The sequence below is a fragment of the Amia ocellicauda genome, chromosome 7, assembly GCF_036373705.1.
Source record: "Amia ocellicauda isolate fAmiCal2 chromosome 7, fAmiCal2.hap1, whole genome shotgun sequence".
NCBI classification, from domain to species: Eukaryota; Metazoa; Chordata; class Actinopteri; order Amiiformes; family Amiidae; genus Amia; species Amia ocellicauda.
The window spans coordinates 7,992,501-8,015,891 of record NC_089856.1 but is presented as its reverse complement, the minus strand read 5'-3'; the positions used below and the strand labels follow the sequence as shown (position 1 = coordinate 8,015,891).

Below are 23,391 nucleotides of genomic sequence, written 5' to 3'. Positions count from 1 at the left end.
ACCTTAATGACTTGGAGAGGATCTGCAAAGAGGAGTGGGACAAAATCCCTCCTGAGATGTGTGCAAACCTGGTGGCCAACTACAAGAAACGTCTGACCTCTGTGATTGCCAACAAGGGTTTTGCCACCAAGTACTAAGTCGAAGGGGTCAAATACTTATTTCCCTCATTAACATGCAAATCAATTTATAACTTTTTTGAAATGCGTTTTTCTGGATTTGTTTGTTGTTATTCTGTCTCTCACTGTTAAAATACACCTACCATTAAAATTATAGACTGATCATTTCTTTGTCAGTGGGCAAACGTACAAAATCAGCAGGGGATCAAATACTTTTTTCCCCTCACTGTATGTATGTATGTATGTATGTATGTATGTATATATAAACTGATTTTGCATATTGATTGCTACACTATGTGGAAATGCACAAGTGTATAACCTTTAATGTACTGTGTTTATAGGTTTGTGGTACATCCTATACAAGAAGCCAATCCAAAAACTGTTTAATTAACTGAACTGAACTCTAATATGTACCACTTTAACAAAGGAAACATTGCACGATTTTAAAGCAGTGTCTACAGGCCATCATTGCTGTAAATAAAATTGTTTACTGCATTATTTGCAAAATAAGTTATGCAATTCCTAAAACCTCATTTAGGGCTCTTAAACTCCTTTTAGATGGTATATATTAAATCCATCACGTATACACTCATGCACTATAATTCTGCTCCATGAGAGGTTAAAATCACTTGGCTACCAAAGCATCTTTAGGCCCTTTTGAAAATCATGCAATTAGTGCAGGACACAATAGGTATTACTGCAGCACATTTTGTCTTACAAGTGCTGGTCTTTTTTTGTTGCTTTGGTTGAACAGAGAGAGAGAGCATGAGAGACAGAGAGAGAAAGAGCGCGAGCAAGTATGCATGCAAAGGAAAAGGGAAATAAAAAATAAAAGTCAGACAGACAAACATGCATGTTTCTCTGAACTAAAATCGCCCGCATCCTGCCCACAGTCTCATTGAGAGCTTGCAGACACAGCAGACTGTGTGGTCACACTGTCACAAAGTCACCAGAGATGCTAAGCAACCCGAAATCCCCCTCAAACCTTCACTCACTAGTCCATCCACAATCAGTCTGCAGCCCATATCCTGCAGGTTTAGCCAGCCTGTTTAAAAACTCCAGGTGCTGGGTCAGTGAACACACAGTGGTGCCAAAATTAAATGCATTACTTTTCAACTGTCAACTGTTGAATTTTTTTTGGTTGCATTTCCTTTTTCTTGCATCCTCTCAGCTGTGACTTCTGTGAGAGCATTATCAGACTCAAATCTTTCCTCAGTCAGCATTTCACATTAATTTTCCTATTCCTGTCTCCACTACTTCTAAATCAGTGTCAAACCCAGCCTTGTAGTCCTTTTTCCGATTTGTCACAGCAATGTTTGCATTAAGGCCCTGTGACATGGCGCAAAAAACAAAACGAAACATATGGGTATCTTAAAATAAAAAGCAAAAATGAATGAATAAAATTAAACAAAAACTGTGTTTATGTGTTGCAGTCAGCTTCTGATTAATCCGAATTAAACACAGGAAAAACATAAGACAAACTTTACCTACTGTTACAGTCAGGGCCCATTGTAGTGGAGTCAAGCAGAAGCATTTTGCCACCACTTGGATTAGAACTGGAAGCATTAGCACAGCATAGATGACATTTGAGTCAGGGATGCAACATCGTAACAGCTTCTCATTTGTGGGGCCTAATGCAATTTCAGTAAGGCCACCAGCAGGACTGAATGAGGCCACAGCATCTCTATGCAGGGACCTGCAAAGCGCTGTAACAAATTCTAACAGACTTTCCACTGTGCAGGAGGTATTTCTCGAGAATATCACCTCTTGCTTGATATCCATTAATAGAGAAATTAACAGGTAATTCTGTCAAGAACCAGGACACCAAAGCACCACTGAAATATATCTGGATCCATATGGCATTTTATTGGAAAACCCCAAACATAAAAAGATTTGGATCAGCTCAGTTTGTGTCAGGTATATGACGCAGACTCAGTGACATTCAAGTTGTCTTTCTGTCCCAGAATCCCTTTAGAGACACAAACAAGCAGCTGGATTATGGCGAGTATAATTCAAATTGGAGATGCTGAAGACTTTAAGGTGTCCTGATTTGGTATGGAATGACTCCAGATTGGGGAGAAGTGGCCATTCTAAGATACAAAATGGAGAATAGCCAAATTGGTTATATTAGAACAAGATCCAAGATTGGTTATATTTGGCCAAAATCTAAATTACATCAGTAGTAGACTAAATGTAATGAAATGGCTGTTGCCTGGGAGCGGCAAGACGGATCACTGCCACATCACACAGCAAATAAAACTCTGTAGGACTGTTATGGCCTGATGTTGCATTTCTGAGCCAAAGCAGTTACATACCGGAGCACAGACTGGCGGGCAGAGCGAGCGAGGCTGTTGCTGAAAGGCTGGGAGCTCTGGTGCAGATCCTCAATAGACCTGCTCCAGGACTTGGCTTTGTCTAACACACCATCCTCCCCATTCTCCAGACCCTCAAAATCAAACCTGCATCAAAGACACAGACAGACACAGAGACAAACACAAACAAATACAGACAGACATACGGGGTTACAGCACAGCACAGGGATGCGGCACAGCACAGTACAGTGCAGTACTGTATGGCAGAGTACAGTACAGCACACCACAGCCAAGCGGACAGCATGGCATACAAGCGCAGTCCTATTCCTCCTTAAACAACAATATATTAATGAATTTAAACAGACGGCTGTTGAAGATCTTTTGCGTATCGGTGGGGGAATACAACATCCTTGGCTTGTGCTGCTACTGTGGTTTGTGTCAATAGAATGGGCACTACACATTAAAGTGTAGAGAGATCTAAATAGAACTTGGTTTTCTATCCAAGCAGATTGTTCAGATCAAGAGTGACAGTCTATAGATCTATACAACGATGCACTCTTCTGATATCTACTAACATAAACCCTAACCAGCCTTGCATTGTAGTACATTCCCTGTAAATAAATTAATTAAAAAGCATTGCACCTATAGAAAGTATACCCACACATTAGTTGTCAGGCTATCAAACAATACAAATCCATGCTTGTTCATTTAAGTGTCTGGCAACTAATTCTGTCGACTCCCACAAATACAACCTGAATACTCCATTAATGCAGTGCTAATATGGAACTGATTATTTTCATTCTGAATGTATGTGGTTATCTTATTCTACATGGGAAAATATAGCCAGCCTGTTTAAAAACAGTCAGTAAATGGTCAGTAAATGCTACATAGGAGCTGTCAGTCCTTGGTGGCATAACTCACATGACTGCACACTGTGCAAAAGACAGGTATTCCACCAGAACATCCAGGCCTTTGTTCTCATCATTGAGGAACTCTCGAACCCACCTGTAAAAAACATACACATGTAAACACATACAACTGGCTTAGGAACTTATAGGAAAGAGAACAGACAGGCTTGTAATCCCTTGTGTGTAAGCTTTTGACTGCCAGATGAGTTTAGTGCCCGTACAGATTTACACTGTCATCTAAGTGCTGTCGACTGGAATCTTTAATTCTCCATAAGTTGAATCAGAGACCAAAAAGACATCACTGTTGAACTGACAAAATGAAGCTCCATGAATTGCCATATCACATGGAGAGAGAATATTTGTTCAACACCAGTTGTACTGGATAGTCATGCTTGTGCCACGGCAGCCTTCTGATCAGTAACACTACATCTCTACTTGTAAGACATTGTTTTTTCATGTAATGTTTTATTTTGCAACTTGGTCACAAAAGGTTTAGATTTTTCTAAAGCTTATTTTTTGTTTTCTGTCCTCAATGTACTGCCACTTAATTTTAATTTGTCTCGCTAATCTTAGCTTCCTTGCAGAAGCTTTTTCTGAAGATTTAATACCAAAAAAGGAGATTAACAGGTGCAGGACATACCATTGTATTTCATGTGGATATTTTGGTTTCAAGGGCATAAACTATGTTGATGAATGGAGAATGCCAGAGTTACTAATTTCCTGTTTTGTTGTGTAGAAGTATGACAGGGCAAGGCAGACTCGCTGCTTCAAATGATGAAATGCAATGTAATGGCCAATGGCTATACTGAAGTTTTACTGATGTGTATAACAATATATAAATTAAGAATATTTGGTTTATTTTATTTACAGCAAATCAGTATCACCAAAGCAAAAGGAGTTACAAATGAGTATTAGTCACTCAAAATCAAACGGCAAAGACTGAAGTGTAGAGTTTTGCTACATAGTTGCAGCTTAAGAAAAATATTTTAATGGATAGCAGTTTGCTCAAAGTCAAATAAAGCACCACATATGCATTATATTTTTCTCATATAACCAACCTTAGTTAAAACTGATTATTTCAGGATTGATCCAAATTAAGTTGGTCATAATGACTTGGAGAGCTATAAAACGCTGAAGGAATGCATGTGCTTGGGGACTTCATTTGGACACTTCTGCTTTAAGGGTATTTCCCCCTCCATGGGACCTGCAATGTGTTACTGAGTTTCCAGTACCTTACGACTGATCACAAACTAGTGACTCAGAAAAGTTCAAGATACATGTGACTTCAGTGTAGGACATCAGTCAACCAAAAGCACTGACTCACTGGAGATTCTTGGAAGGGAAAAGGATCGCTACGGAATCAGAGCAGGGGTCTTCAATCCTGGTGCCGAACAACCCCAAAGTAGTAGGGGCTCACCCATAAATCACCAATTTAAAAAGACTTGGTAACATTTAAGTCTGATCCATGAAGCAGACGTGTTTGTAAATTGTAACAAATCAATACCTTTCAGTGCTCAAGAACCACATTGTCCTTAAATAAATCACCTGCTCTGATCTTAGAAAGCCCCCAATGCGGTTTGTATTATAGGTCAGATTTTTGGTCTGGGAACATGTTAGTTATTTAGAACTATAATTTGCAAGGATCTAGAATACCTTGTAATTAACCTTTAAATAAAAACGACAAAAACAGAACTCTATGAAGTATATACTTAAAAACCTACAGTGGTCAGACCTTTTCATGTTAAATTATTTGGAGTGTTGATTAGTAACACTGATTTTAAAGATTTTAAAATGAATATTACTGAAGATCGAGTGCAAGAGTTGAGCATCTGTTACCTTACACTGATGTGCATCTTCATATGAAATGTACATATAGAAAAAAAACATGGGATTTTATTTATTTTTTCCCCATAAGCAGAACATGAATCAGAGAAAGGATGTTAAGATTATCTAGCCCTATTTATTTTGTGGATTATACTGGAAGAAAGGTGGAATGTAAAACCGCAAGAGTCTAAAGGAAAGAGGCAAGCAGTAGAGAAGGTGAGAATTTGGACATAAAATGGAAAAAACAGGCATAGTGTCTACAATTTGGCACATTACCTCTCTAGAATATAGTTGAGCATTTTCCATTTTAACAGAAATATGCTCTCAAACCCAGTGGGCTTATGTTGTTCCAAAATTTCCAACATTAAAGCATGACATGCATCTTCGTGGATGCCATTTTCATGTTTTAATAAATTATAATAAATGGAATAATTTATCAGTAATTATACTAATTATGATAAGTAATATTATACCCTATCAAAGCAAATAAAACATTGTTAAATTGCCAATTAGTCTTAAATAGTTGTATTAGTATGTTTTATTTGTGCATGTATGTATTATTATATACAGTACTGTGCAAATGTTTTAGGCAGGCGTGAGAAAATGCTGTAAAGTAAGAATGCTTTCAAAAATAGACATGTTAAAAGATTATATTTATCAATTAACTAAATACAAAGTGAGTGAACAGAAGAAAAACCTACATCAAATCCATATTTAGTGTGACCACCCTTTACCTTCAAAACAACATCAATTCTTCTAGGTACACTTGCACAAAGTCAGGGATGTTGTAGGCATATAGTCAGGTGTATGATTAAACAATTATACCAAACAGGTGCTAATGTTCATTATTTCAATATGTAGGCTGAAACAATCATTAACTGAAACAGAAACAGCTGTGTAGGAGGAATAGAACTGCGTGAGGAACAGACAAGCTCAGCTAACAAGGTCAGTTTACTTTAAAAAGTCATACACCATGGCAAGACTGAGCACAGCAACAAGACACAAGGTAGTTATACTGCATGAACAAGGTCTCTCCCAAGCAGAAATGTCAAGGCAGACGGGGGTTTCCAGATGTGCTTCTTCAAAAGAGCTTTGACGGCACAAAGAAATGGGCAGCATTGAAGACCGTAGATGCAGTGGTCTGCCAAGGAAATGTACTGCAGCAGATGAAAGACGCATCATGCTTACTTCCCTTCACAATCGGAAGATGTCCAGCAGTGCCATCAGCTCAGAATTGGCAGAAAATTGTGGAACCCTGGTACACCCATCTACTGTCCGGAGAAGTCTGGTCAGAAGTGGTCTTCATGGAAGACTTGCGCCAAAAAGCCATACCTCCGATGTGACAACAAGGCCAAGCAACTATGCATGAAAACACAGGAACTAGGGTGCAGAAAAATGGCAGCAGGTGCTCTGGACTGATGAGTCATAATTTGAAATATCTGGCTGTAGCAGAAGGCAGTTTGTTTGCTGGAGGGCTGGAGAGCAGTACACGAATGAGTGTCTGCAGGCAACAGTGAAGCATGGTGGAGGTTCCTTACAAGTTTGGGGCTGCATTGCTGCAAATGGAGTTGGGGATTTGGTCAGAATTAATGGTCTCCTCAATGCTGAGAAGTACAGGCAGATACTTATCTATCATGCAATACCATCAGGGAGGCATCTGATTGGCCCCAAATTTATTCTGCAGCATGACAATGTCATTAAGAACTATCTTCAGCATAAAGAAGAACATGGAGTCTTGGAAATGATGGTATGGGCGCCAGAGAGCCCTGATCAACATCGAGTTCGTCTGGGAGAGAGAAGCAACGGAGGCTGCCTAAATCCACAGAAGAACTGTGGTTAGTTCTCCAAGATGTTTGGGCCAACCTAGCTGCCGAGTTCCTTTTTCTTCTGTTCACTCACTTTGCATTTAGTTAATTGATAAATATAATCTATTAACATGTCTATTTTTGAAAGCATTACTTTACAACATTTTTTCACACCTGCCTAAAACTTTTGCACAGTAACGTATGTGCTTACATAGATATATACGTATTTATGTAAAGAATTTCCCCTAGCAAATTCTTACTGTATAACTCACAAAGGTGTAGTATGTTACTCATAGTATATATTGGACAAGGTATGTATACATGTTAATATGTACTAAATTATGCACCAAGCTACTTATGTAATGTAATTTCTAAGCCTAACTATTTATTTTTCAATATATTAATCTCACAATTTCAGTTGTTGGGCTGCCTTCTTATTAACCCAACATCTATAAACAGAGCTCTATTTCGTGTGTGGGGGTGTCTTCAGCAAAGTAAAACCAAGAGCCAGACAACATTGTACACTGCTATTCTCTAAAAGGCTGCTCCTGATTTGCCACTTAAGGCACAAATCAGTTTCTCCTCATAGTCCTTAACCCCCCTACGAATTTTACACATGCCCGGTTCAACAAAAAGGCAGACAAAATAGAAACATTTGATATATAATTGTAACATTTAGTTATAAATCTTAAAATAAATAAACATAAATAAACAAATGTATTAATTTAAAAAATGAATTCCATTCCTGAGGTTTGGGGAAAAAAAAGCTGCAATGTGGCAAGCATTCCAGTGCTTTCTGGCAAAAGTTCATACATGTAGTCTGCTCTAAGGCTGAATAGGGCTTTAGCCTGCGGGCACAATAGTCTCAGAGGACGCTTTAAATGTGGCCCTTTAAGAATCTGGTAATCTCATAAATCACTGGTCAGACAGTGAGAAGCACATACGCAATGTTTTCATCCTTATCGAGGAAAAACTCGGACTAGACTAGTCATATATCCCAGAGAGAGAGAGAGAGAGAGAGAGAGACACACACACACACACACACACACACACACACACACGGAGGGGGTGCTTGCTCAAATCAGTTTCCTGTCTACTGACCCCCCCCCCCCCCCCATCTCCCTCCCTCTCGCAGTCTCCCCCTTCTTTTCCTGTCTGTCCAGATGCTATTTCGGGTCCTCCTGGCATTTGTAGGAATAACAAATTGCTGGGGTCAAAGTTCGGACACTGTGCATAAACAGCCCTCAGACTTCTCCCTGCTCGAGAACGTCTAGAAATTTCTAAAAAAGAAAGGAATGCAGAGTTTCTGCAAAATAATTTGTGTGCGTCTGTGTGGGAAATACTTATGCTTTTCCTTTTTTCCCCCTTATTGTTTTGCAAGTGAGAAATTCTGTAGCCTCCACTTTAAAAACACAGCAGGAAAGGGGACAACAACCAGAGCAACATTCACACTGTGAAATGGTCCAGCTAGATCAATACAAAATTAAGAAATACTAAACTGACGAAACATAAATAGAACTCCCAAGAAATGCAATATGTATCCCTAGCTCTGGTAAAAGGAATAATATATATACATTTCTTAAATAAGGGTAAAAATAAATCAAGATCATGCACAACTAATTTCAATTATCAAAATTGTCCCTTAAATGCAAAGATTAAAGAAAACTAAAGCTAAGGTCACTATATGATTTTAACTATGATTTTATCCAGATTTGGCCCTCCCGACAAATCTGCACTGATCGTGAGGACAAGCAGCTTGGTCAGGGCGTGTACCCACTACCAATGATCTTGCATTGTGAAAGGGTCTGCGATGCAATCACTTGACCTCTGATCTAATCATAAGCTAGACTGAGTGATTTTATTAAATGCGTTTAATATTCGTTCAGCACAGGTCGTGTAGGGTGACGTGATCAGCAGACAGTGAGAGTTGAGCTGAAGACAATAAATGCTAGGGTTATACTACACGATTTCTACAATCCAACCCGATTTTGAGAATGTTGCCGTTTGTGTTCGTCTGTGTGGACAAATGCAAAAAGCATAGCAAAAAGAAAATGTGGGTGAAGACATGGCTGGGCAGGCGAGGGTGAGCCTGTATACTCTGCTGTGAGAGCTGGAGGTGAGCAACAGTCACAGGCTATATCCATCCTACAGTATGATCATATAATATTGTCCTCTGTGTTGACTTGTTAGAGGATACCTATAAGAGTAGAGAGAGTAAAATACTCCAGACAGAAGACTATGATTATAATGTTATAATATGATAACCACATTAACTGTAGTTTGACTTATTTATGAAGCTCCTAGTTTGGCACATGTGGTAATAGCCTGTCTCTAATTCAAATGGAAACACAGAGGCAGAGAATTAGTCAGTATTTGCCATGGAGGAAATGCAGAATTGGACATGTACCCCTGGTGGATAGAATTGGACTGGAAGATCCTCAGTTCATCACAAATCAGCAAGTGACATTCTGGATGCTTGTAGTTTTGAATTAGCAGTTTTAACATAAAATCCTCCGGCAACAGATGTAGTAATTGAGCCTTGGGTAATCTGCATATGCAGTGCAAAAAATATTTCCAAACAGCAGGCCAATCTACTTTAATCAAGTGACTTCATATGTCTTTAGCATTGAAAAATTGTGAATCTTCCTTCTTAACTTGAATTAAGCCAGAGCACATTCTCCATGTAAAAAGGGGGTTGAAATGGAGCTGATTGGTACCAGCACCCCACAAGAACATACGTACTACGGTTCATCCTACAGAGTCGGTTTTTTAAAATGACTGCAGGAGGGCAGTGCAAAAGTTCAGAAAATGTAGGTTCAGAGAAGACTGCAGACCACATTGTTTCATCACTGCTGCTGTCCTGCCAGTCTTACTACCCACAAAAGCAGGCAGGCAGGCGGGCTGATGTCCACACAATAGCATAGCTTTGGGCAGAGCGTAGAGGCTGGCTTGGCTGTAGGAAGCCAAGAATGGGAAAAATGGGCGTTTTCTTATTTATTTTTCTCTTCTTTCTGGTCAGCTCAAGAGGGAAAGCAGGGGGGGAAGTGCACAATAGCATTTCCCAAATTCATTTCCCCCCCACGTCACACACCCAAACACAGCTGGCACTCTGATCTCGTATTGTCCAACCCCTGCCATGACCTTTTACCTTAGCCAACAGAGGGAGGGAGAGAGTGAGAGAGAGGCACACATTTTGGTTGCCTGTTGTAATACTAGTTTTGTGTTGCCAGCTTCACAGAAACAGTTTTTCTATCTTGGCCCAAATGCATGACTGACATAATGCAGGAAGTGTTTGGTCTTCTGCATGTTATCATCTACACAGTGTCTGATCACATCTTCAAAACTAGTCATCAAGAGCCAAATCTCAGCATGTGTTAGAGGTTTCTTTATATCGGTGAAATTTCAGGGAAAGAGGAAGGCTGGGCACACAAAGAAAAGTGAAGAATTTTTGATGCGTTAGATTACCCAATATGATTAGTCCTCAGGGAAATCTCCAGTTCTCTCAGCACCTTAGTGGACTCCTGAACTCGCCGACGAAACTTCTGGGAGAGAGGGAGGGAGAGAGCGAGAGAGAGAAGGGGAGGGTTTATTAGTTAGTGAGTAACTGCAAGTCATTTTCAAATAGTGTCTTCTTGCTTTCTTCTGAATAGTACACTAAATGCATGTTTACAGTTTATTGAGAAAGCTAAGCCTAACTATGGCTTTTGAATAATCACATAGAAATGCAACAATTCAGCTATGTTCCCATATGCAAGTAGAAATTTAACAGCATTGCAACATTACTGGACAAATGAGAAGAAATCCACCATATACCATATAACAAGACATTTCTACCAAATGCCGACAGAGCAAAATAAGTGCCTACATTAAGTTATGAATTGTATTTCCAAATCTTCAAATGTTCCACATGTGTACACCTGCATTTTTTAAGATCTAACTGTTCAGTGTATATTAAGACTGCATTTGCTTGAGTTTTAGTAATGTTGAGTAATTTATACATATCATTGTGTGGGTTTAAGGGAAGACAGTCTTCTGAAATGCTCAGAATTTGCAGTGCAAACTCAGTCCAAGGATATTGTTTATCTTTAGGTTGACTACATTTTAGTTTTCCTTAGCAATAATTTTGTATTTTGTCAGTTTGTACATGATGCCGATGTGTTGAGGTATTTTGATAAGCAAGGGGAGTCTTGGACTACCATATTAACGTCGGGGTAAATTAAGCCAGTAACTATTTATTCCATTTATTCACTCACCTCATACTGTTTAAGAACTGTTTTCAAAATCTAACAGGGCAAAACATTAATGAGCTAACATTGAGCTAATAATACAATAATTTATCTGACATTTTTTTATCCTACAACCAATTTTTGCAACTGCATAAACCCTGATAGCATTATTTAATGGGGATTGGTGCTCTTGTTGTGACTACCTGCCAGGGTTACAGTTTGGGCAATTAAAATATTTTACTGAAATGTCTAGACAATTAAAGGTTCCATTAGCCTACTATTTTAGCCATGTTTTAACTATAATAGTTGCATAGGTTTTTGTTTGTAAAATGTAAGCAGTGTAGACAATGCATGTTAGCCAGTGGCAGGAATGAGTACAATGTGCCGACATGTCAGATGCATTTTCAAGTTTTTACGGTTGTTCGCCCAGGCTTTTTAATGACTGTCCAGTACCATTAACTACCGTCTCATCTTTGCACCAGTATAGAAAAGGTCTTTTCCAATTCCTTACCTTGCGTGTCACACCGGGATCCAGGTATCCCCGTAACTTCTGGATGTATGTATGAGGGGGGTTCTTTACCTGAAACCTCTCCTGAGGCCCAAATAAAAACATGGTTAAAATCTAGAACAAACTGTTATGCTCTCCACATGATCCTTTTCATTCTGACACATCAATGGAGTTTCCACAGATTTATTTATTGCTGGGTCTGAGAATGGAGGGGAAGTGGAAGTTGTCTTTATCCAAGGTGAAATATAATGTACAACGTACTGCACTGTGAAAATGGATCCGCACCTTATGAATTTACTTCAAGGTAGAAGAGAGAGGAATTGTCTGCAGGTACAATCTCAACAAATCCATGTTACAGAGTGGCTCCAGTTTAGGTAATGTCCAGTTCTCTTGTACATGGGCAAAACTTAGGCGCAAGAGAGGACAAAGAGCTAGCCGGGGTAGTCTGAGGGAAGATATGACTAATCAACCACATAGAAGAGAGACTGAGGGTGAGAAGGGATAAAGGGTGAGACGAGACTGTAGGTAGAAAGGAAGTGTGGTGAGGACAAGGGTCTTCATTAGGTTTCCATACCTGGTCACAGATCAGGTCCCATTTCTTCTCATTGTCATACTGCCGCAGAAGCCTAGCTTTATCTGGGGGCAAGTTCATGGAATTCTGAAATGGCAAGAAGATAGAAGTCCATTACAGGTTTGAAACTTGAGGGCACCCCCAGAGCAGATGACAAACTGCTGCCAACATAACAGTTGACAACTACCTTTTCACTTCTTTGAGAGACAAGTTCAAAATGTTCCAGTCCTTATGAAAAGCAACCAACACACACCATGCATATAACATTGATAAAATAAAATGCATTGTGCTGTTGCCTTTTGTTATGCAAGGTAGTGATTCAATTACAGTTGACATGGTCAAGATCAGCAATTCTGATCTTGACTGGGAAAGACACTGCAGTAGGGTCACCTAGGATTTCAGTGGATGAATTGGGAACAGCAAACTCCATAGAAGATTAAGGTCAAATTTACTTGCAATTCTCTTTAAATACTTTTAAGGACTTTGTGTCACCCCCACCCCACACATTTCTTGAAAGAAAGATTTCATCCATCTTATAACCATCCCTCCCTCCCTTACAGTCAACTCAGATTCACCTATTCATGATCTTCTCAATCAATTCAGATTGGTCACCTTCACAGGTGGGGCAGATCAGGAAGAGCGGAGGTTGACTGGATTGAATGTATAGAGCTGTGATTAGGGGTGTTTAATTGGATGAAGAGGTGTGCACTTTCCTTTACAATAATTTGAACATCACAAATGCATTTGACCCGAGTCTTTTGAGAACATGCAGTGATTACCAAGGTAGTAGTGCTCACTCTTCTAAATCATAGAACAAAGGAGTGGGTAAAATAAGTTGAATGTGACATGCAAAGTATTGCATGGAGGTAGCATGAAGAAACCATACAAACATAAGATATGGAAAAGAAAATGGTCTAGGTATTTAAGTTGACATGATCCTCCTCTAGGCAATACAAAGAAGCAATAAAAAGCCAACAAAATGCTATTCTATATTATATATATACACACCGATCAGACATAACATTATGACCACCTGCCTAATATTGTGTAGGTCCCCCTTTTGCCGCCAAAACAGCCCTGACCCGTTGAGGCATGGACTCTACTAGACCTCTGAAGGTGTGCTGTAGTATCTGGCACCAAGACGTTAGCAGCAGATCCTTTAAGTCCTGTAAGTTGTGAGGTGGAGCCTCCATGGATCGGACTTGTTTGTCCAGCACATCCCACAGATGCTCCATTGGATTGAGATCTGTGGAATTTGGAGGCCAAGTCAACACCTTGACCTTGTGATTCATCAGACCAGGCCACCTTCTTCCATTGCTCCGTGGTCCAGTTCTGATGCTCACGTGCCCATTGTAGGCGCTTTCAGCAGTGGACAAGGGTCAGCATGGGAACCCTGACTGGTCTGCGGCTACGCAGCCCCATACGCAACAAACTGCGATTCACTGTGTGTTCTGACACCTTTCTATCAGAACCAGCATTAACTTTTTCAGCAATCTGAACTACAGTAGCTCGTCTGTTGGATCGGACCACACGAGCCAGCCTTCAATGAGCCTTGGCCGCCCATTACCCTGTTGCCGGTTCATCGCTTTTCCTTCCTTGGACCACTTTTGATAGGTACTGACCACTGCAGACCAGGAACACCCCACAAGAGCTGCAGTTTTGGAGATGCTCTGACCCAGTCGTCTAGCCATCACAATTTGGTCCTTGTCAAAGTCGCTCAGATCCTTACGCTGCCCATTTTTCCAGCTTCTAACACATCAACTTTGAGGACAAAATGTTCACTTGCTGCCTAATATATCCCACCCACTGGCAGGTGCCATAACGAGATTATCAGTGTTATTCACTTCACCTGTCAGTGGTCATAATGTTATGGCTGATCGGTGTATATATACATTTCTCACTATCCACAAACTGCACCTTAAGTGTCAGTTTGATTATATTCATGCTTTTATATATATATTGAAAAATATTAATTGAAACTCAAGGGAAATGTTCAAAATACACAGTTCAATGCTAAGAGCATTAAGAATACTTTGTATAATTGTGGTGTCTGCATCATCATAGGGATAGTCTCCAGGATCACTCCAGGCCTCAAAGGTAACTCCTACACAGATGGGGGGGGGAAAAGTATGAAAACTGCACCTTAGGTGTCGCTTTGCTTATGTTATGTCAACTAATGAAAAACTTGGACATATGAAAGTGGGGGTCATATTTTGCTTTCCTTTTTTTTTGATGAAAAACAGCCTGTATTGTTATTCAGCTGTGGAGAATGAATATAATGGTCTGCACAGAGGAGCTTTGTTTTTAGTTTATATTAGATTTCTACAGACTCAATACTTTCATAATGTGGGCGACAAATCTAGGGATATCTGCCAAGTCTTTGTGAGTGCACATTAGAAGCCGCACGGTCAGAACTCGACTGGGATGGTGGGACTTTCTAGATCTGAATATGTGGGTGGTCCCATATGACCCCTCAGACCTGTATCCAAATCTCTCTCCCAAGGTTCATTCCCAACCAGCTCTGACATGGATGTCAGCACATGACCTCACTTCCTGTGCTGATTGGCGGCTTCCTGGCGTTTGCTGAATGAGATAATTTCTCGTCTCTATGTTGTCTCAAATCTAACTTCACTCTGCATTTTTTTCCGTGAAATAACATCTGAACACTGTCTGGCTGTTTAAAAACATTCTGCCAGCCACAGTTGTGGGGCCACCTGGAAATCTTACTGAATAACAAACTGATTAAATGAAAAAGAACGAACAACTGTATTGGGAATGAAGGAAATGCAACAGTAGATGTGCTTTACTAGCACTTTACTGCAAATCTTTTAATCAAAATAACCCCTTTTGTTAGCTAGACACTGCTGGCTACGCAACTGAATTTGAGAGCGTGCATCATCTCCTATTTCATACAGATCCCCTCCTCATTCCAAAGAATGATAGGTGATTATGTTGATCATTCATTTTCTCAGTCTTCTAAACAATCTGGAAATTAAATTTAAAAGTGAAGATGCTTGAATACCAAACCTGAGACAAAAAACAGTGTTTAACTTAATTTTTTTTTTTTTTTTTAACGTCACTCCAGCAAACCATAATAAAATTAATCATGATCCTGAAATACATCAGGTTAACCCATTGTACTTGACATTTCATCAATAACCAGTTACACCTGCTGCTGTTAAGAGCGCTCTGCATTGTGTGTGATCCCTGCATGCACAAATAAATGGAACAGAATTTCTTGAATAGGTCATGATATAGATTGGAAGGATATGCTTCAGTTATTCAAAATCCAAATGTAAACAAACTTACTTAAAACTCAACAATGAAACAAAAGCCAGACGTCACAAGTGGAAATTAAGAGTATGCATGTTTGAAACTGCTAATTGTCTTAATGACCCTACAATTAATGTGAATAGGGTATTCTTTTTCTTGGCACATTTCCTTTGAAAAGTTGCCAAATAATTCTAAGCTAATCAAGACTTCTAATTTATGTCACTCATGGTTATTCAAATAATGTATAGGATCGCCAGCTGGTTTCATAATTCCAGGACTCTCTGGGACAAGGGGAAATGTAAAAAAAAAAAAAAAAAAAATCTAACAAAGCAATTCTGAGGTAGAATGATATTTGGTAAACTGATCTCCCTGCTTAATTACAGCAAAGCAGCATTACAATACAATTAGGGTTACCAGTTGCCCACATTAAACAAGTGTTTTTGAATTCAGGTTTAAATATTAAAATCTTAACTGTAGATTCACTGGAGAAAAAAAAAGTTTTGAAATGTATCCCTTTCTGACACAGTCTTGACTCAATAGGGAATACTTGGTCAGTATTTGCCAACAAAAATACAAAAGCATGTTACGAGTATTAGGTATCAGGTTGTTCAGATGGGGGTGATATTAATTAGCACACTATGAAAAACAATGTGTTGAAAAGACAACTAGTAGCAACTGAATGAGAACTTTTCAAGTGTCTGACATTTTTCTATTTCTAAGCTAACCTCTAGAATGCAATAAAGCCTAAAATCTAGACAGTGCATTAATCAGGAAATAGAGTGGTTAGTGTTAGTTATTTTATATTATATATACACATGTGCCTCAATAATATGATAGACAATTACAATCCAGTCATGTAAAGAAAATTAAATTAGCTTTATGATATGGGCATAAGAAAAAGTACCAAATCTGCAGACAGGATATTCTCCCTTCATGCACATTTAATAACAAACCTCAATGAGTTAGAATGTGAGGATGATTACATCATACATATTACACACTAAATAAACTAAAGCTCTCATACAGGGTCCAACTACATCAGTGCAGCCTTTTCGCTGTGCTTTATGAATGGCTGCATTACTGCTGCTGGTTAAGCACACTAACACTCTTAATATCTTGGCTCTGCTGACATCAACATGAAACCCAGCCAGAACAGCAACACTGCTGTCTATTGCTTCATCCTTTGAGTCAAGGCCAATCACTGACAGGACTTTCTTGGAAATTACAACCTGCAGTTGGAGCCACACAAGTAGCTCAGATCTGCACCCATGTGGCACAGCTGGGTCCTCTTTGGACTCCTGGATTCATAGCAACTGGGCTTGTTCACTCAGTTTGAATCACTGCAGAATGTCATCCAGTATTGTATCTTTAAAACTAGATATCTGTAGATATACATTTTTTCTTGACCACACATACAGGCCTATAATCAACCATTAAGCAATTTTTCTAATGACCATGTTAATAGCAAAACATGCTGAAGAATGTCCACAGCATAACAAATCTCCTTCATAGTTGCTATTACACACTGTAAATAGGAAAGCAAGGGAAATCATACTGACAGGTCAAAACAGGCCACAGTGTGGAGTAGTGGTTAGGTCTCTGGACTCATAAGCAGAGGGTGATCAGTTTGATCCCAGGTGGGGGACACTTGTGCCCATGAGCAATGTAATTTACCTAGATTGCTCCTTTAAAAACCCAGCTGTATAAATGGGTAATTGTATGAATATATATATAAAAAAAAGGTAACAAATGTAAGTTATATAAATATATAAAAAAACAAGTGTTTACATTCTTCCTCTTCTTCTCAGGAGGTCAGACAACCCCAACAGACCTATAGTAGAAGGTAAATAGTTTATTTTGGCCTGAATTCACTTGAATAAGGGAACGGTGACCTGGCCATGAGGACGAGATGATTGGAACCCCCTCCACTAGATGGAATGAGTCGAGGAGCTGCTGTAAAATCAGTGTGTGGGGTGGAGGAGCGATGCAATGCGAATAATTCTGGGAAAGTGCATCTGTTGCCAGATACTTTTGCTTGGGAGGGAGTGAGATTGGGTGTTGTCTTCCTCCCAAACCTCAGTTTATAAACTCCATTAACCACTGTTCACCAAATGTGTGGCAATGCAAACTTAACATGTATTTGCTAAACTGAACCAAGTAATCAGTTAAGTAGGTTGTAAGCAGGTGAGCATTTAAAAAAGCAAAACCAGAGACCATCCCTCCAGGACCAGGCCTGTCCACCACTAGTCTAGATGGAATTAAGTATGTCTTTTACAATTACATTTTTAAGTCAATACCAAATTGAATCTTGACATGTAGAGAAAGTTGTGAACATTTCACAATACACTGAACTTGTGGTCAGACAGCTTCTGCGTTACAAACTATACCAGACATGGGTTCAAATGCAAATGTAGTCTGAATTACAAGTATTTGCAATTTCTTTTTATAATCATAGCTCAACTTGAAAAAACTCGTGTGGATTTATATGATGTCCAATAAATGAGTTATTCACCACTGTGTAAGCTACACTATGTAGTGATTTTAAAAACTTCATTCCTTCTATATCACCTTGGATAAAGGCCTCTGTCTAGTTCATGATATATACATTCTACTAATGGTTGTGTAGAGTAATTAATGTATTTTGTATGGAAGAGTATTAGTATTATAAAAGTCACATATTTGCATTCATATTTTCTACAAGAAAGTATAACGTATGCATTTTTGTTTGAAAATCCTCAATTGCAACATTAAGTCGTTTGAATTTTAAATGCTTGTCTGCACTTTTGAATGAACAAAACAAGGATGCTCTGTGAATGAATCACATTAATACTGAAACAGGGATAAGCAATAGAAGTGCTAGTAAGCAGCAACAGGATAGCTTCCTTCAGCTCTGACTGATGTCAACTAGTGCCAACTACATAAAATCTCTCGAGATTGAGAACACTTAATACCTTTCTCTCAAGGTTAGAAAAGTTTGTCTAACAATGTTAAAACTGAAGACAGTCATCCTACTGTAAAATTAATCCATGTTAATCTTATTATTCAAAACAGGAAACTATAATAAATTCAAGTAGCAGTATTACACAAACTGAAACTAAGGCAATTAAGCTAAGGGTTTGACATCTCTAGTTAAGATCAAGAACTGAGTGGAAGAGATTGAGTGTTGTAAAGTAAGATAAAGACCCTAACCCAATCGAGAGTTTACACAAATCCATGGATTGTGTTTAAAATTGATTGACAGAATGAAACTGCGTGGACTGTTGAGAAGATTTGAACTCTTGTTTCTGTCCCTTAGGGAAGTGTTTTGACAGGAGTCATGAAGATTTTTGGAGAATGGGTTATATATTATAACCCATTCTCCAGCCAGGGGGTGCTTTTATGCTCAGCAAAATAAGTTGTTAACGTCACACACAAGAGAGTGCAAGTGCATGATTCTAGGGTATTTGTTGAGTTTGCTCGGACACTAGTCAGAATCAGTGCAACAAATTCTGAAAATAAAATAATTGATAATATTGATTAAACTAATCCAATAAAAGTATTTAAAATGTTAACTACAGTTAGTTATTTTGTGTTAAATGTTCCTTTAATATAAAACATATAGGGTTTTATTATGTATGATGAGCATCAAAGTCATATTTATGCAATAGTACTCCAGCCATAAACTGCAGTGCCCCATGTGAAAAATCAACCTGTTTAAACCTCAAAGAATGCTTGGCAGAACAACAGGGAATTTGCTTAGTAAATGAATGGTGGATGTGCCGTTTAATATTCACTGTGGTAAATTAAGTCTGTAAATAAGTCTTATACTGCACCAAAAACTCCCAAACTAGTACTGGGACCATTTTCAGCCTCTTTGGCAGACCTACTGGTAATATAGGCCACTTCAAATTGGGGGATAAGTCAACTGTGTTTGCCTAGAAATCAGACAGTTTAAATATCATTTTCCACAGCTTTTCTCCGCAATTTGGAATCACAATTACTAAACTAGGCTCATCGCTGCTACTACTACTGTGCTGCTTCAGCAGGGATGAGACAAAGCCCATGAACGCAATGGCTTTTTTGTTAATTTCATTTACAAAATAAAATGATAAAAATCTGATTTCTGAGATTGGTTTTGGTTTCTTTCCTGGGCTGCTGTGACAATTGTGTACTTTCAGGAAATACTGACAGAGTGAAAGAAAAGATAAGACTGAAGAGAGGAAGGACATAGAAACCGAAGGACGACTCCAGGGCAGAATTTCCTAACTAACTGAATCACAAGCCCATATTTCACAGAGTTCTCTCTGAATATTTCTCTGGTATTCATCTGAAAATTAGGTACTTCCTTGTTTTATAAATAACACTGCCAAAGGTGGTGATGTCAATTAAACCAATAACACATGACTGAACTCCAACTCTGGGCACAACAGTCTTGCCATCTCTATAGAACCATTCAAGATAAAATGACATCTTATTTAAAATGTATAGAGCTTTAGCCTAATGTAGCCATTCATTTGGAAGCATGTTATCTACCAATTCACTTTGTGACAAATATTACTCCTTAAACTATATGCATCTATAATGTCTTATCAGAGCTTATGAAATACCAAATCAGCCTAGATAAATCTAAAGATTAGTTAATCCACAGAAGGCTGAATCAACAAAATGAAAATACATAACTCACAAGTAGTTTCTTAAATATTAACCTCAGACTATGCCATTGATCTCTATGGCATCAGAGCACATTTGTATAAACTTGCAGTAAACACAATGGCAAGGATGAGCCACCTCATCCCAACCACAACCCAGGTCCTGGCACAGATGTCTGCTAGCTTCTAGATGACTCTATAAAAGCTCTATGTCCTCCCATTGACATAAGAGCCATGTGGTTTTACAGCTCAGCCTCACACCGTGACTGGGAGCAGATGGTTTGACAGTGAACATGTCACAGTGTTCATGCATCTCGTCTTCGTGGGCTGTCATACATTTCTAAAAATAGTATTGCTCTGCAGAGAGAGCATGCATAGTGACAGATCCTCCTAAAGGTCTACTGAATATTATTAACACTAAGAGCCCTATTAAGAGTGGGATTATGCTAGAACTCAACTTTTATCAAGACAGAATAACATCCTATGACAATATCACATTCAGTATCCTCCATGACTAATTTTAACCCTGACTCCACAGTGTGTAGAACAAGCAAGTGTGTATTGTTTCAGGGCGAGGTATGCGAGCTGCCCCCCAAAAGTGATGTCACACAATCTCCTCTAGCAGACTCCAAGAAGCAAGAGAATAAGACCAACTTAAGACATTTGTTTTACAGTTCCTAATCCATAAAAGTTGACCTTCAGAATGTGATCTAGTAAGCAAACTGCACATAATCTTAATACTAATAAGGAAATATAGTTAGGATGAGCAATACCTTTATAATACTTCTCTGTATAGGTTTAAAGGGCTATGTAGGATAGGTACACCAAAAGACACTGACCTCAAAAGCACCCCAAAAGTTGACAAGACTTGGCAGTTTGGGTGGTATGAGAAGGCAACGCACTTTTCAAACACCCAAATGGCTGCCAAACCCCAAGAGGCAGCCCTACAATAGAATAGTGAGGGAAAGGGGAGATTGCACATGTGGAGCACAGACTGCTTCTGGTTTATAATGGTTACAAATTTGCCAATAAATTCTCTCGTTGTGCTGCTATTTATTTCTGTTGTTTCAGGGGCTGAGCCTGGGTGCTGCCTAGCTGCCCAGAACAAGGAAGACGTCTAAGATCCCTCTCTCTCCCCCTCTCCCTCTCATGCATCTTTCCTTTCGCCAGAAATCAGAGAACGCCCACCTAGTTCCCAGATTGCAGTGTGTGTTAACGGAGATCATTCAGCCCCTCTGCTCTGAAACTGGACTCACCTTTAACTCACAACAGAAACACACTGTGAGAAGGATGACGATAGTTCTGTATAAGTACGTTTATTTCACTATATAGTCTATTTATTTCACTAAATATATTATTTTAATAGACTGGTACAAATAAAAGCTGGAGTAATAGAATTCTACAAAAGTTGCAAAACAAATGGAAAGCTATTAACTAATGAGATATGGATAGACAAGCTCTACAGAACAACTTTAGAAAGAGAAATGCTTTAGTTTAAAAGGTTGGGGTCTAATATCTGTAAAACATGCACATCTTAGAAGAAAGAAATGTAGAAAACCACAGCTATCTTTTTCCAAGCAATTAGAGTGCAGGAGAAAAGGACAATAATACTGATCAAACTTATTGGGCAACTTTATTAACTTTTATTTAACTATTTCAGTATCAGCATTGGGGAAACCTATAGTATGGGGACATGGTAACTGTAGAAAATAGTCTCCACCCCTCACTGATGCATTGTCCAGATGGGAGCCATTTTGGGGTCTTAAGAGTTTATTGGCCGACCTGAAAGACCCTCAGTCATCTACGCAGAAAGCCATAAACATCCCTTTTCCAGCCATTCCCACTGAAAGAATACTGACAGCCTGTCAATAGCCTAAAACAGTCCATTTAAACTATTATGCATTTCTTCAGAAAAGTTTCCCCACCCCATTTGGTTATAATTCTTGCAGTCTATTTCTCTTTAAAAACAGATCACAAAACTTTATTACATCCATTTTTGGACATTGATATAGATATGTAGATATATAAAAATACACACTATATTTCAAGAACTCCCAGATGCAAGCAAGGAATCTGGACTTAAAATTGTTTAACAGCCATGTTAAGTCTAAGAACAATTAAGTAGACCAACAGATACTCAAAGAAGACTAAAGTTATGTGTACCTTGGACAAAAAAGCATGGATGAAGAAAAGAGTAAAAATGGGATGGAGTGCATTTGGAAGAAACGGCACACTGTTGAAAGGAAATCTACCAATTTGCCTGAAGGGAAAAGTATTTGATCAATGTATACTACCAGTGCTCACTTACGGCTGTCAAAGTTGGCCAGTAAATACAAAAATGTTACAGAAACTGCAGACAAAGAAACATGGAAAGATGTATGCTTGGAATAACAAGAAGAGATAGATATAGAAATCAATGGATCAGAGAACAAACCAAAATGTGACAATTAAAAGAGTAAAATAGTTAAAATGGCAACGGGCCGGACACAAAGATCTTTCAGTGGTTTCTTGCAGGATCCTGTTGTGCTCTTCAACTGTTTTGTGTTGGATTCACACACTTCATTTGATGAAGATTAATCATTAGATCGTATATCATTAAAAATATGGCTTTTCAGGTTTGTTGAACACTGATTCAGCCTATAAATTGAATATTGCATTTTTTGGGAATAATTGAGATGTGAATCTAGAGATTCAGTCAGCCTTTTCCCTGTGTATAGCTTACTTCCTGCATCAATACATAATGATACAATGCAGTTCTGCCAAAGCACTCCGGAAACCCAACAAAGAATTCAGGCAGTAAAGCAGCCTCTCTTACAAAGATAGGCTATTTTATTAACTTCTTTATTATCAACTACATATTGCAATGTTAGTTCACATACCTGAGTGTGAGTGAAAAGAAATCATGCAATCACTAGTAAACAAATAGGAATTTAGTAACACAGGAAACAAACTGTCCAAGCCTAAGATAGGAACATACCAATCCACTAGACCCACAAAAACTAAACACAAAGCTTTGCCATATGCATGAATCCCACATTACAAACTTGGACCCAATTGAGGTTCATTTTATTGTCTGAGGCCACTTTCTACTACTTATAAAAATGTGATTGGGTACACGTTTGTAAAGCTTTGCAACTTGAGAGTGGGTCAAAGATCTGATTCGGTCTAGGTCTAATGAGTATAGAATGCCAATTTTCTTTCCAACCTTTCTAATGTGGTT

The 23,391-nt window shown here is 38.7% G+C and overlaps 1 protein-coding gene across 4 annotated transcripts in view; it reads right to left on the bottom strand.

The window, feature by feature from the left end:
- The window catches only part of fmnl3 (formin-like 3), a 73,360-nt gene that overhangs the window by 28,694 nt on the left and 21,275 nt on the right, over positions 1-23,391 (bottom strand). For 2 of the 4 annotated variants that reach the window (XR_010817336.1, XM_066708172.1), the window contains exons 2-6: positions 12,274-12,357; positions 11,703-11,783; positions 10,431-10,507; positions 3,350-3,433; positions 2,432-2,575 (exon numbers count right to left, since the gene is read on the bottom strand). Coding sequence is in view for 1 of the 4 variants with exons in the window: in XM_066708172.1 (XP_066564269.1) it covers positions 2,432-2,575; positions 3,350-3,433; positions 10,431-10,507; positions 11,703-11,783; positions 12,274-12,357 (470 nt within the window). In the remaining 3 variants the exon portion in view is untranslated. The remainder of the gene's footprint in view (positions 1-2,431; positions 2,576-3,349; positions 3,434-10,430; positions 10,508-11,702; positions 11,784-12,273; positions 12,358-23,391) is intronic. The other 2 variants (XR_010817337.1, XR_010817338.1) reach the window with 2 other exon arrangements.